Source organism: Myotis nattereri (assembly GCF_964212035.1).
Source record: "Myotis nattereri genome assembly, chromosome: 13".
In the NCBI taxonomy this organism is placed as follows: Eukaryota; Metazoa; Chordata; class Mammalia; order Chiroptera; family Vespertilionidae; genus Myotis; species Myotis nattereri.
In genome coordinates, this window is record NC_138088.1 from 37,580,985 (window position 1) to 37,594,100 (window position 13,116).

A 13,116-nucleotide genomic window follows, 5' to 3' on the forward strand; every position below is an offset into this window, starting at 1 on the left:
CCCGAGGGATTAAATTAATTAATTTAATATTTAATCCATACACAATAATGACAATTACCAAGAGTCCTCTAACCTTCATAAGGAGACCCATACTTTAAAAGATGTGTTAAACTGATGATTTTTCTATCTCTTTATCCATCTATTCATTCATTCAACAAACATTTAGTGACTAACTACCAAGTACAAAGCACTGGTTTAGGTCCTGGAGTTGCAAAGATGAAATAAGGTCTTCCGATACTGTCAGTAGGGGCAGTAATCTTTGGGGCGGCCTGGGAGGAGTGTGTTATAAGGGAGCCATCTCAAGGTTCTACCCAACACAGTATTTAAAGATAGTAGGGAGATAAAAGTCCTTGTAAAGGTGTTCTGAATGGACCATACACTCTTCCACTCCACACCGTCCCTAGGTTTCCCTCCCCCTTCCTTTTGGTCCACATGTCCTGGCTGTGGAAGTTCCTTTGCTTCTCTCTCCGAAGCACCGCTGCCTCTCATTTCAGGTAAGGAACAAATCTGGCACCTCTGGGGCAGTCCAAGAGCCCATGGTGCAAAGGCATCCTGTGATGAACTATTAAGTCTCATGCGTGAGACAGATTTCCATGCCAAGCATATACTGCTTAAGTACGTGATAAGTAACTTCTTCCCCACTGAAGTTCTTAATAAAATCATTAACATACTATGTTTAATAGTGAATTACACATTGTAGAATTATACTAACCTAAAATATGTTTACAATAGGTTTCTGCTTCCTCCCCTCCCCCATGTTGACCAGATAGGCCTGGCATGGACCCAAAAAGGATTTTATATTAGTGAGGTTGTGTAAAAAGAACTTACCTTGTGCAAAAGGTACCCCCTCTTCCATGAAACAAAAAGGCCTGAATGACCACAACTCATTTAAAGTGAAGATTAAACATCTTAACAAGGACAGTGCCCTAATTCAGCAAATTTTATTTAGGTCCAAATGCATTGCTATTGGCAATGAAGAGCAATTCGAGAAGCCATAACCCAAGACAATTATTGTGAGGGCCTTTAGAGTTTCCTATAAATTTCCCCTGGTGACCTCAGAGCCAAGGCTCGACCACATAGTCAAATATTTGTATTAGGTGTTCCTGTGTTTAACACACTAATTAAAAAGATGGAATTCTTTGATTCTATCTCAAATCATTTACTTCTAATCTCTTTCTGGAAAAGCCTGCTGGATAAATGGAACTAAGAGTACGCTTTCTAAAAGGAGGCTTGAGCATGTTGCAATAAATCCAGGGGCCAAGGACATTAATGTACCTGAAGTGCTCTTAATGAACCCATGGTAGCGATCATCCTTCCAGGCCTGTTTCAGGGACCTTTATTTGGAAGGTTATAAATCCTTTGAGAAATGACTATAATGGGGAAAAGCTTTACCAAAGGAAACTTGAGTTCAAACAGCTAAATGCACTGGCCAGAAAGGCAGGTTTAAGGACAGGTGAGGAAGCCATGACACTTTGAGGCATTAACTCAAAAAACTTGTCTTTAGTGAGGTTACATGACTGGCCCTGAAATTTATCCAGAGGAACCAAAATACCATTTGGAATTCTCTCCATTGACCCTATAATAATGTACTTCTTTTCCCTTCTTTCCTATGTCCAATTAGGGATGGGAAGGACTTATAAAGAGATGCCATCCAAAGTATGGGAGGACCACTTGCATCAGAATCACCTTGAGGGAATTACCATGAATGAGCACTCCTAGGCCCAACCTCATTCCTACTGAGCCAGAAACCTTTGTGCTGGTGGTGGTAGTGGTGGCGGGAGTGTGTGTGTGTGTGTGTGTGTGGGGTGGTGGTGGTGGTGGTGGTGGTGGTGGTGGAGGGGGGTGTTGGAAGACTTGGATTCTGATTTTTTTGTTTAAAAATTTTAAATATTTATCAATGTAATTTAAAATAACAATAATAAAAGCATTACATGCTAACATACATATCTCATGAAAAATAATTATATTTTCCAAAACAACAAATACTTTTGTGAGAAGAGTGGTATTATTTTATATTTTTTCCAACCTCGTTAATATCTAGCTTTAGTTAAGGACAGATGAATTCTCTTTTCTATTTCTACATTGAATCTGTTGAGATATGTTGTTTTGGTTGAAGTCTGGCCTCAAATATATTTTTATTGATTGCAGAGAGGAAGAGAGAGGGAGAGACAGAAGCATCAAAGATGAGCGAGAATCATTGATTGGCTGCCTCCTGCATGCCCCCACTGGGGATCCAGCCTGCAAACCAAGCATGTGCCCTTGACCTGGGACCCTTCAGTCCACAGGCTGAGGGTCTATCCACTGAGCCAAACTGGCTAGGGCTATAACCTTTAATCTTGTGATTAGATTTTTAAAAACCTACTTCTTTTAAAAGTTTTATTATTAATTTAGCTTGTCACTATTCTTCTTGATTCTTGTGGTTTTAATTTGTTTCATTTTTCAAGTTCATTAATGTTAAGTTTACTTAAGTTTTAAGTTTTTTTCAAAGTTCATTCTTAAATTTTTTTTATTTAACTTTTTCAGTGTTAACTTGTTTTGCCCTTTAATAGTCAATATGTCATAATTTTCTTCTTTTGATTTTTAGACTTCTGGTTTTATTACTTTTTCCTATGTTTTGTTTTCTATCTAAATATCTGAATTGATTTGTATTCACTGCTCTTTATCTGTTTGCTTTAATGTGGAAGTATGGCCACACGTGTGATGCCAAGGTATCCTGGCATCTATTACCTAATGTGCTTCTCTGACTAGGGGTACGTTGATTAGAGTTTGAAGGCTGAGAGAAGGGGAGGAATCTGTAGTTTCTTTAGTGGGTAAAAGGAACTGGCGCTAAAGGATGAATATGGTGCGTTTTCTTGAAGGATCCATTTTACTCAAAGTTCTGGGAGGGGGAAAAATTCAGATCCTTGGAGAGAAATTATCAATATGAAAAGTGCTGTCAACTTTAAAAAATTCATCCCAAGCTTCAAAAATTGATAGACTCAGTGTAGCAACATCTCCATTGTAAACCAGTGAGAAGTGTCCAGATGATATTTGTGTCAAATTTGTTAACCCAAAAGCTTCTGCCTTCTCTTTCCCCTTTTTAATACCCCCTTTAAAATTAAAAAGGCCCTCTCTCATTCAGGCTTGCCTTTGACAATCCCTTCAGTTTCCTCCTGACTTGCTAATTTTCTGTCTTTCCATAACAATTGTCCCATGAAGCATCAGTTTCTCCTCCTGGGCCCAGCTCATAGACAAAAGTATGGGTCTTAAAACACTGAGCTTTCATTCCTTCTCTCTCTTTCTCTGCCATCGAGGTGCATGCGTTTGATTCTCCTTCACCATGTCTTCCCACAAGACTTTCAGAATCAAGAGGTTCCTGGCCAAGAAACAAAAGCAGAATAGGCTCATTCCTCAGTGGTTTCAGATGAAAATTGGTAATGAAATCAGGTACAGCTCGAAGGGGAGACATTGGAGAAGAACCAAACTGGGTCTATGAGGAATCACATATGAGAGATGACTCACATATTTATGCGGTACCCAGGTTGCCTGCATCTTTAAATGATTGAAAAGATCACTGCTGTCTGGACAGTTGGGCATTTTAATTGGGAAATTATTGGACTCACGCTTTTGCTCTGTTGATTTTCTGTCTGCAGTAGTAGGTTGGTTCAGTAATAAATGTGTGAGACCTTTAAGAAAAACAACATTGAACTTTCCTTCTGTAACATGTCATCCTCAGTGTGGCAAGGAATTGTGTTTTTCCCACGTATTGCTCTGCCATAGCACAGTACTGATGCATATAGGTGTTCAATGAATGTTAAATGAACAAGAGAACGAATGAATGGGTGCATGGATGAATGCATGCATGTAAGGATAGATGGCCAGCATTTAAGATCACCCTTGACTTCTTGACTGCCAAATGTAATGACCTATTCTCAGTTCTCATTATTGCGAACCTTTCTACAACATAACTTTCTCAACTTTCTTCCCTGCCTCTTATCTCTTTCTTAAATATATTTTCTCCTTTGGCTTTCAAAATAAAATGCTATTCTGGCATAACCACAGCCCCACCAAATACTTAATTCTACATCCTTTACTGGTTCTTATTTCTTCTCCTGGCTTTAACTGTGGACATCCCAAGGCTCAGACACTGGATTCATTCTTTATTTTCTCTCTAGTTCTACCTGAATAGTTGTCACAGCTTCAACCCTCACCACCATGCTGATAAGCCCCAAATCTATATCTCTAGCCCTGACCTATCACCTGAGCTCTGGCTTGTTATCTCTGTCTGCTTACTATTGGAGACTTCTGCTTGGATTTCCCACTACCATGTATCCCAAACCAACTTCTTCAGATTACATTTTCCCTCTGGGGAAAATGTATGTGTGTATGTGGGGGGTATATTTTACTTGCTTTGGTACTACTGCAAACAGTAATAATAATAATAATAATACCAACCATATTCTTATTATCTATTATCCATCAGGTTATTTAATCCTCATAACAACCCTGTAAGGTCAAACTTATCTGCCTTTTTATAGGCAAAGAAACAGGCTCAGAGAAGTTAATCTGTCCCAAATCACAAAGCTAGTTATGTGAGATTCAAATTCAAGATTGAATCCCAAATCTCAAGTTCCTTCTGCTATGTCACACAGCTATAACATTTTAAAATTAATAGCTAAATTCCTTGAAAGGTGGGAACATCAATGATTTCCATGAGTCCTTGGATTTTGGCATGACCTACACATCCCTCCATTCACAATGTTTGCCAAATAACAGATGGTGATTAAACATAGAGGGCAGACCTGGGTTCAATCTCAGTGCCTTTAGACTTAGGCAGACCTGGGTTCAATCTCAGTGCCATTATTTACATGAGAGGGCAGGGTAGTTAACCTTTCCAAGGCTTTTTACTCATCTGTGAAATGAGGACACTCACACCTATCTTCCAGGAGTATTGGGAAGAATAAATGAAAGAATATACATCTAGAATCAAATGGAATCTCCATCAAGTGATGAATGGATAAACACAATGTTATATCCTATATAATAAAAGCCTAATACGCTAAGTGTCCGGTTGTCTGGTCATCTGTTCAACCAATCAAAGTGTAATATGCTAATGATATGCTAAGACCACTCAACCACTCGCTATGATGTACACTGACCACCAGGGGGCATACAGTCAACCAGTTGCTATGATGTGCATTGACCACCAGGGGACAGATGCTCCAACCAGTAGGTTAGCTTGCTGCTGGGGTCCGGCTGATCAGAACTGAGCGAAACAGGCTGGACATGCCCTGGAGCCCTCTCACAGTCCCTCCCCAGCTGGCCAACCTCCCGTGTTTCTCCCTGGCCCTGATCGTGCACTGGTGCAGTCCCTCGGCCTGGCCTGTGCCCTCTTTCAATCTGGGACCCCTCAGGGGATGTCAGAGAGCTGGTTTCAGCCTGATCCTGCAGGCCAGGCTGAGGGACCCCACTGGTGCATGAATTCGTGCACTGGGCCTCTAGTATTCACATAATGGATTACAGTTGACCCTTGATAGGGGGCTAGGGGTGTGGACACTCACAAGATTGAAAATTTTCATATATCTCCTAGCTGGCTCTCTGCATACTCAAGATTCCCAAACACTGACTGAAAATACCATTTGGCAACTAAAAGCAATGGCATTCTGATGCCCTCTACAACATGGATGAACCTTGAAATCATTATGCTAAGTAAAAGATAAAAGACCACATGTTGTATGATTCCATGTATATGAAACATCCAGAATAAGCAAATCTGTAGACACAGAAAGTTGATTAGTGGTTGCCTGGGGCTGGAGGTGGGGTGGGAGAAGTAATGGTGTGAGGGGAATTGCAGTGACTGCTAATAGGTACAGCGTTTCTTTTTGGAGGAGTGAGACTATCCTAAAACTGGTTGTGCACAACTCTGTGGATACATTAAAAAAACCCCATTAAATCAAACACTTTAAATGGGTAAATTATTTGGTATGTGAATGATAGCTCATCAAAGATGTTTTGTTTTTTTTTCCCCTGCAAAAAGCTTTATTGTTTCATTTGGTCCAATGCATGGGAGAGGGCTTCAGGGTGGTTAAAAGAATGGCTAGTAGTTTCGGGGTGAGGATCAGGTAAAAGCCTGACACCAGGGGATGCAGAGGGGGTCCCTCAAAGGCCTCTGGGCTCCAAAGGCTCCTAGTTGTGCTTGAGGGTGAGCCTTTCTAAGAGATACTCGCCCAGCCCAGCCCGGGGGCTGGCCAGCCTGTGGATATTAGTCAGGTCATCTTTTTTTCTTTTTTTTTTTTTTATTGCTTAAAGTATTACAAAGGGTATTACATATGTGTCCTTTTTTTCCCCCCGCCCTTGACAGTCCCCTAGCCTCCCCTACCCCCAGTGTCTTATGTCCATTGGTTATGCTTATATGCATGCATACAAGTCCTTTGCTTAATCTCTTACCCCCTTCCCTCCTGCCCCCCAACCCTCCCCGGCCTTCCCGCTGCAGTTTGACAATCTGTTTGAGGCATCTCTGCCTCTGTATCTATTATTGTTCAAAAGTTTATACTGGTCTCTATTATCCATGAATGAGTGATAATAGGTCATCTTCTTGATGAGCTTCACCTCCTCGCCCAGGAAGTGGTTCTCCCGGAACTCACAGAGCTGAGGGACTGCTCGGGTAGAACCAGGGCCTGCAGCTCCCACAGGGCCTGGCCAGGTTCCTCTCCAAGGCCAGGGCGCCTTCCATGGCGGCTTCCATGGCCCTGAGTTTCACCCACTCATCTTGGGGAGGCTCAGCGCGTCCTGGAGAGAACGCGGCCACCGCGCTGGTTTTGCAACTTTAAGAGCCGCTCAGCGCCCTCGCGCTTCTTGTCCGCCAACTCTCGGAGGAAATGGCCCGCGCCCTGGAGAGCCACATCGTCGTCGTGTTCGAAAAAGAAGCCCAGAGAGAGGTAGGTGGGAGCCTGCAGATGCAGGCCAGACGGTTGACAGCAGCCTCCCCCTTGGTGGAATAATTCTGACGGGTTTGGGAGCTCATGGTTGTTCGGCAATAGGAGTTAAGGTAGGAAAACACCCGGTGTGTTGGCTGGTCTCGAAGGTGGCTCTGAAGGTGGTGTGGGGATGAGACGCTGGAAGGTGGTCGGAGGCTGGAAGAAGGGGTGTCCCTGTGTCTGTTCCAGTAAAACACTGTTGAAGCAAGAGACAGATCCGGGACGCCGAGGGCACTGCCCAAAGATTTTTTTTTTTTAAATGTATGTCAAAGGTTTAGCACATAATTGGTACTCAGTAACTTCTCACTGTTCTTTTTCCTCTTTGCCTGGTTTGACTCCAGCAATTGATTGTGAACATTTGCTCCTACTTGCAATGCCCTGGCTTTTCATTAACTTAAGTACAGGCTCTCTTTTCGCCCTGGTTAAACACCTGGTGGACTGACTTTGTCTCCTTTACAGGCACTTTAGGATTCGGGGGCAGTCTGCCTGCTGTTCCTTATTGCTTGACTTCTGTGGTGGCCTGGGCTCTCCTGAATGTGCCCTCCTTCAAAATCACCTTCCTGGTCTACCTTTCAGACCTTCCCCCTCTCCTCCTTAATCAGCAAACACTTGATAGGTAACAACCTTATGCAGAGCACCACTAGGCATTGTGGGTGGTGCAAAGGGCTCTCTGACTATGGTTGGGGAAGTAGCACACATATAAAAACACAACTGTGATGACAACACATGCCTGTTAAGTATCAGCTGTGTAATTCTCACATAGGTGCTATGGAAGTTTAAAGAAGTAGGAGATCATTGGTCAGGGAAGTCTTCAAAAAGCAGTTGGTTTTTAACTGGGTAAGCTTCATATTGGTAGAGAGAATGGGGTGTGTGTGTGTGAGCAAAGGCATAGATATGTGTCTTTCTTCTTCCCTTTCTCTCTTTTTTTTAAAAAATATATTTTTTTATTGATTTTTTACAGAGAGGAAGGGAGAGAGATAGAGAGTTAGAAACATTGATTAGCTGCCTCCTGCACACTCCCTACTGCAGATGTGCCCGCAACCAAGGTACATGCCCTTGACCAGAATCGAACCTGGGACCTTTCAGTCCGCAGGCCGACGCTCTATCCACTGAGCCAAACCGGTTACGGCTTCTTCCCTTTCTCTTACTGCCCAATACATTTATCAGGCACACATGATAATGCTACACCCTGGGGTTATAAAAATAAAAAAAGGGTAAGATTGAGTCCTGCCCTAGGGAGCTTAGTGGTGTGGAGAAACTGGACACACAAAGAAATGACAAGAAATCCATGAATATAGAAGAGCAAATAAGATACTTTTCTGAGTTTGTGAAGACATCACAGAAGAACTGACGTTTGGATGTTTAGAGTGAAGAGGTGAGGAAGCAGGTGATGTTTCAGGTGAGGAAGCAGGGTACTGCAAAAGCAAAGGCCAGGGTCACGCAGGCTGGGATCAAAGGCTGGGAGCTGAGGCTGTTAAGGTGTGTTGGGGCTTCATTGTGAAGGCGTTGTGTTTTGCGTTAAGGCAATCAAAGGGTGGACCACCCTTTCCACTTGTCTTAGGCAAAACCAGCTAATCTCAGTTCTATCTTTCTGCTGTCTCTTGAACATTAGCCTTGTTCCAATACTTTCTGAAGCACGGGCGCTTTCTTACTTTCATTAAACGCTGAATGCTGTCAAGCCATCATCTCTTGAAGCCATGCCATATGGGTCCTCAGGGAAGGCCTTCCTGATCTTTTACACGTCTTAATGGAGGGCAGGGAGGGAAGCTTGATAGCAACCGCAGGCAGAGACACCAAATTCAGAATCAAAATCATGTTGATCCTGCAGATTTTTACCTGTGGGCAAATGCAACATGTCTGTTACATGCCTTTCCAGATTTTATTTTGATTAAAGCATTTTAAAATGTAGGCCCAAACCACCCAACAAATAAATCTTTATAATGTTCCCCAACGAAATTAGTACACTCTTTATGAAAATTTTCTTTCTATATCCTGAAAGATTTAAGATATCTTTCTAAAAAAGTAAATCTCTTTGTAGATAACTGAGGATTAGTAGAAATGTATATAACACACTCAAATGTACTTGAGAAGTATTTTTAAACGGAGCACTGTACAGATATTATTTCTACTACCTACAAAGCAAAAATGAGATTGTAGTTTCCAAACAAAATAAAAGGGTGTTTGTTGACTGAATTCATGCTCATTTATCATGTTTTCCTGTATGTATTAATATCTTTAACTGGCCAGTCAATCATACAAAAATTAAATCCTCGGTAAATCTTATCAGTACCACAAAAATAATGGCATTTCTGTTTACAAGGTGTCCAGAGCCTTTGATAATGACGGCAGACAGTCAATAAACACTGAGACATTTACATGGTCAGTAGGAGCCTGACTAAACTATCTAATCTTTCAAAAGACAGTCAACACAATGAACTCTAAACCTAATCCTCTTAAATACTGGAGAGACAGTTTAGTGCTTTAAATACTACTCAACCCCAAACCCCACACTAAAAAGAACCATTAAGGCTTTCTCTTAAACTCACAGAAGAGGGACGTTCTGATTTCAGTTCCATTTTCTGATGGCAAATCTTTAGTTTATAATCTAAGTTCAACATCTGTGATTTGTGAACAGTGACATGTATTTCAATTATTGTAGGACTTGACTAAAATGGGAAAGAGGAGTGGTATTTGACACTTATTTTAAACCTTTAAAATGCCCTCTTTTTTTTTTTTTTTTTTTTTTAGATTTCAAGAAAGTAAAACACATTACTTGCTGGTTTTGTTTGCTATCACCAAGTAAACTCACATTAACTCAGAACTCCTGGATAGTTGGTGCTATATTTATTGCTGCTTTCTTTTTAAAAAGATGCTGAAAGGAAAAAAATTCTATTAATTACCCATTTTCTCTTTCCCAGGCCTGTGTAACCCAATGAAGATAAAGGTCTGAAAATTCTAAAATCCTGACAAGAGGTTTGCATAAGGGAAGTTGAGAATTCCTGACTATCCAGCCATCAATTTGGATACTAAAAGAAATTTTGGGTTTTCAGTGCCAGAGAGAGAAGGAGAAAGAAGAATTTCAGCATGACTTGTATAAATACCCTTCTGAATAGATTAAAAAAAAATGTTTTTATTGATTTTAGAAAGAGAAAAAGGGAGAGCGAGAGATAGAAATGTTGATGAGAGAGAAACAGTAACATCAATTGGTTGCCTCCCGCATCCCCCTACTGGGGATGGAGGCCACAACCTGGGTATGTGCCCTGACCAGGAATTGAACTGGGGACCTCTTGGTCAACGCTCAACCTCTGAGCCACACCAGCTGGGCTTGATGATATTTTTGTGTTGTTAGTCAATCATATGATGATACTTGGGAGTGCATTTGTTAGTTACTGGCTGGAAAAAGTGAGCCCTGACATTCCACTCAGAAAGCGGTTTTCCTGAGGTGTTTTCTATAATTGTGCACTATATTTTTTCTTGTATACCATTCTGGCTGTTCCTGTTTAAAGAGTCTGGTAAGAGAGGTTCTGATTTATTGCTCCATTCCAAACCTGGGACAAGAGTGGGACTCTAGAAAGAGTACCCTTGCTGCTGGTGGAACAGCTTTGATGAGCCACTTTCAAAACAGATGCAGCCTTGCCTTGGAAATTGTCTAACACAATAGAGTGCCTGAGGCCTGATGTTCAATGCTCTTCAGGCTGTAGAAACGAGAGATTGTTTGGCTGACCTGGCATTCTGCCATGTCCGAGAGCCCACTGGAATCTCGACTTTGTTATTTGCAGGAAATGGCTGGAAGTCTATGAAAATCTGGAATCCAGGAACAGGATTGAATCATGCCACGTTATGAGGTCACTCTCTCTCTGTATCAGGTCGGTGATTGAGAGGGAGGAGGTTGGGTGAGTGGGGGAACTCACATGGGCAAGCCCCTAATTCTAGCATCTTTGGTCATCAACAAGGCTTAGATTTAAGAATTTCAGGCTTTTTTGTTAGTGGACATACAAATACTCTGTGAACTTGTGGATGAAAAAAAGGGGGGAGATTTTTATGGAAAGTAATCTCACAGGGGGATCTATCTGATCATAAATTCCTAACTGGGCATGTCATGGTAGGTAGTCATGCCCCAGGAATATAACTTCTTTACTAAAAGGCTTATCTTTGCCTTAAACAAGCCCTGTCCATTGTTTTTGTGACTCTGGGTTAATACACCTTCGAACTGCTCTGATTTCAAACCCCTCATTCTAAAGCAGGCACGAGAATACATATTATTAATTATCCTGCAATCCAATCATTGTCTTGCTTTCTTTCAGCTTCATGTAATCTTCCTTAGGTTCCCTTCCTAATTTCAAATGCATAAAAGAAACTGAAAACTGTTGTTTTTAGAAGCACTTATCTCAGTCTGTTGAGATCTTGCTTCCAGGTGTATCCTCTGTTTGGCTCAAATACATTTTTGTAAAAATTCTCCACAGTTTGGACATTCTTATGTCGACAAGCTCCAACAATCCTTTGACTCCATTAGAACCTAAAATCCATTGAGTCAAGTATGTTTTCATTGCCCCTCACTCCTTTCATGTCCTTTCTTCCTTCCTAACGCAGTTTAAATCTGTGGTCAAACGTTTTAATAACGCTGTTGAATATACTCATACCTCCCTTGTGCCTAACCTTTGTTAAATTCAACTTTCCCCTACTTCATTCACATGGTTGAACTAAGCTGGAAAAAAAAAAAAAAAAAAAGCAAGCATACTACCAAGCTGACTGGTCTCCTTTTACATTTCTGATTACACATTTAGAGGAACCTTCAGGCTACCCAGCAATCATACTGTATTTCCCTAGGCCTTGCATTTGTTCACTCTACTGGAAGACTTTGCTTCCTATATACTGAGAAAATGGAAGCCATCAGAAGAAAACTTGCACAAGCTCCCACAACCACATCTACCCACCTACCAGCATCTGGGCTCATACTCTGCCTTTCCTCCTGTTCTTCTAGGTGAACTCTCCACACTCTTTACAAAGGCCAACATCTCCACCTCCCAAACAGTCAAGTGTAGTGCTGCAGGTAATCCTCCTCTCTCTACTACATCATGAATTTCCCCCTCTCTTTCCCAGTACCATATAAACATTCTCTCATCATAAAAAACACTATAACCCCCCAAACCCAAATTCTTTTGATCCCTCTTCTTGAAATTTACCCTTCCCCATGTTTCTCTCCTTTTCTTTACAGCAAAATTCTTCAAAAAAGTTCTATCTTCTTGCTGTTTCCAATTCTCTCATTTCTTCTTCTTTAACTACCGCTATCCACTGCAACTACTCTTATAAGGCAACCACAGCAAATCCAGTGGTTGATTTTCAGTCCTCATCTTACTTGACCTATCAGTAGCATCTGAAACAATCACGCTCTTCTCATATAAACATTTCCCTTACCTGGTTTCCATGAACTCCTGATTTTTCACCTGCCTCATTGCTTCTCATTCTTCTTGCTTGGTTCTTTTAGTTTCCTTGATCTCTCTATGTTGGAGTGCTCTAGGATTCATTCAGTCCTAGGATCTCTTCTCTTTTCTATTTATACTTACTACCTCAATCTCACCCAGTCTCAGGGCTGTAAATGTTATATATTACTTCTAAATTTATATTTCCAGTCTATGCCAGTTCCCTGTGCTCCAGACCATACACCCAACTTCTAATGTACTGTCTCCACTTGGATATCTAAACAAATATTTGAGAATCTGATAACCCACCTTCATCCAGAGAAATTCCCATAATGTTGCCCTTCTCAGTTGGTGGCAGCTTCATTCTCCCAATTGCTTAAACAAAGAAACAAAGAAACAAACAAACAAATCTTGGCATCACCCTAACTCTTTAACACCTCGCATTCTAATTCATTAACAAATCTTTCAAAATATATTAAAAATATGACCACTTATTATCATCTCCATTATTACCACCCTGATCCAAACTACCTTGTCGCTGATCCCACTTCTGCTATATCCGGTAAATATCAAAGCTGTGGTTCAAACCCACTTATTCCATTTTGTCTGGGCTCTGCTGTCTCTCTGCCTCTTTACCTTGGTGGCTGCAAATGTAGGAACCTCCCCTATATCCTTTCCATTCTTTCCATTCCTCCTTAGTAATGGAATCTTACTACATTCAAAATGACACTGTGACCAAA

At 41.3% G+C, this 13,116-nt stretch overlaps 1 protein-coding gene across 1 annotated transcript; it reads left to right on the forward strand.

Annotated features, from left to right (window-relative positions):
- Positions 1–3,319: 3,319 nt before the first annotated feature.
- LOC308529354 (large ribosomal subunit protein eL39-like) lies at positions 3,320–3,475 on the forward strand (the record flags this gene model as incomplete). Its single annotated transcript, XM_081105415.1, has 1 exon — positions 3,320–3,475. One exon carries the CDS (start codon positions 3,320–3,322, stop codon positions 3,473–3,475), a length of 156 nt encoding a protein of 51 aa, XP_080961541.1.
- Between the last annotated feature and the right edge of the window lie 9,641 nt (positions 3,476–13,116).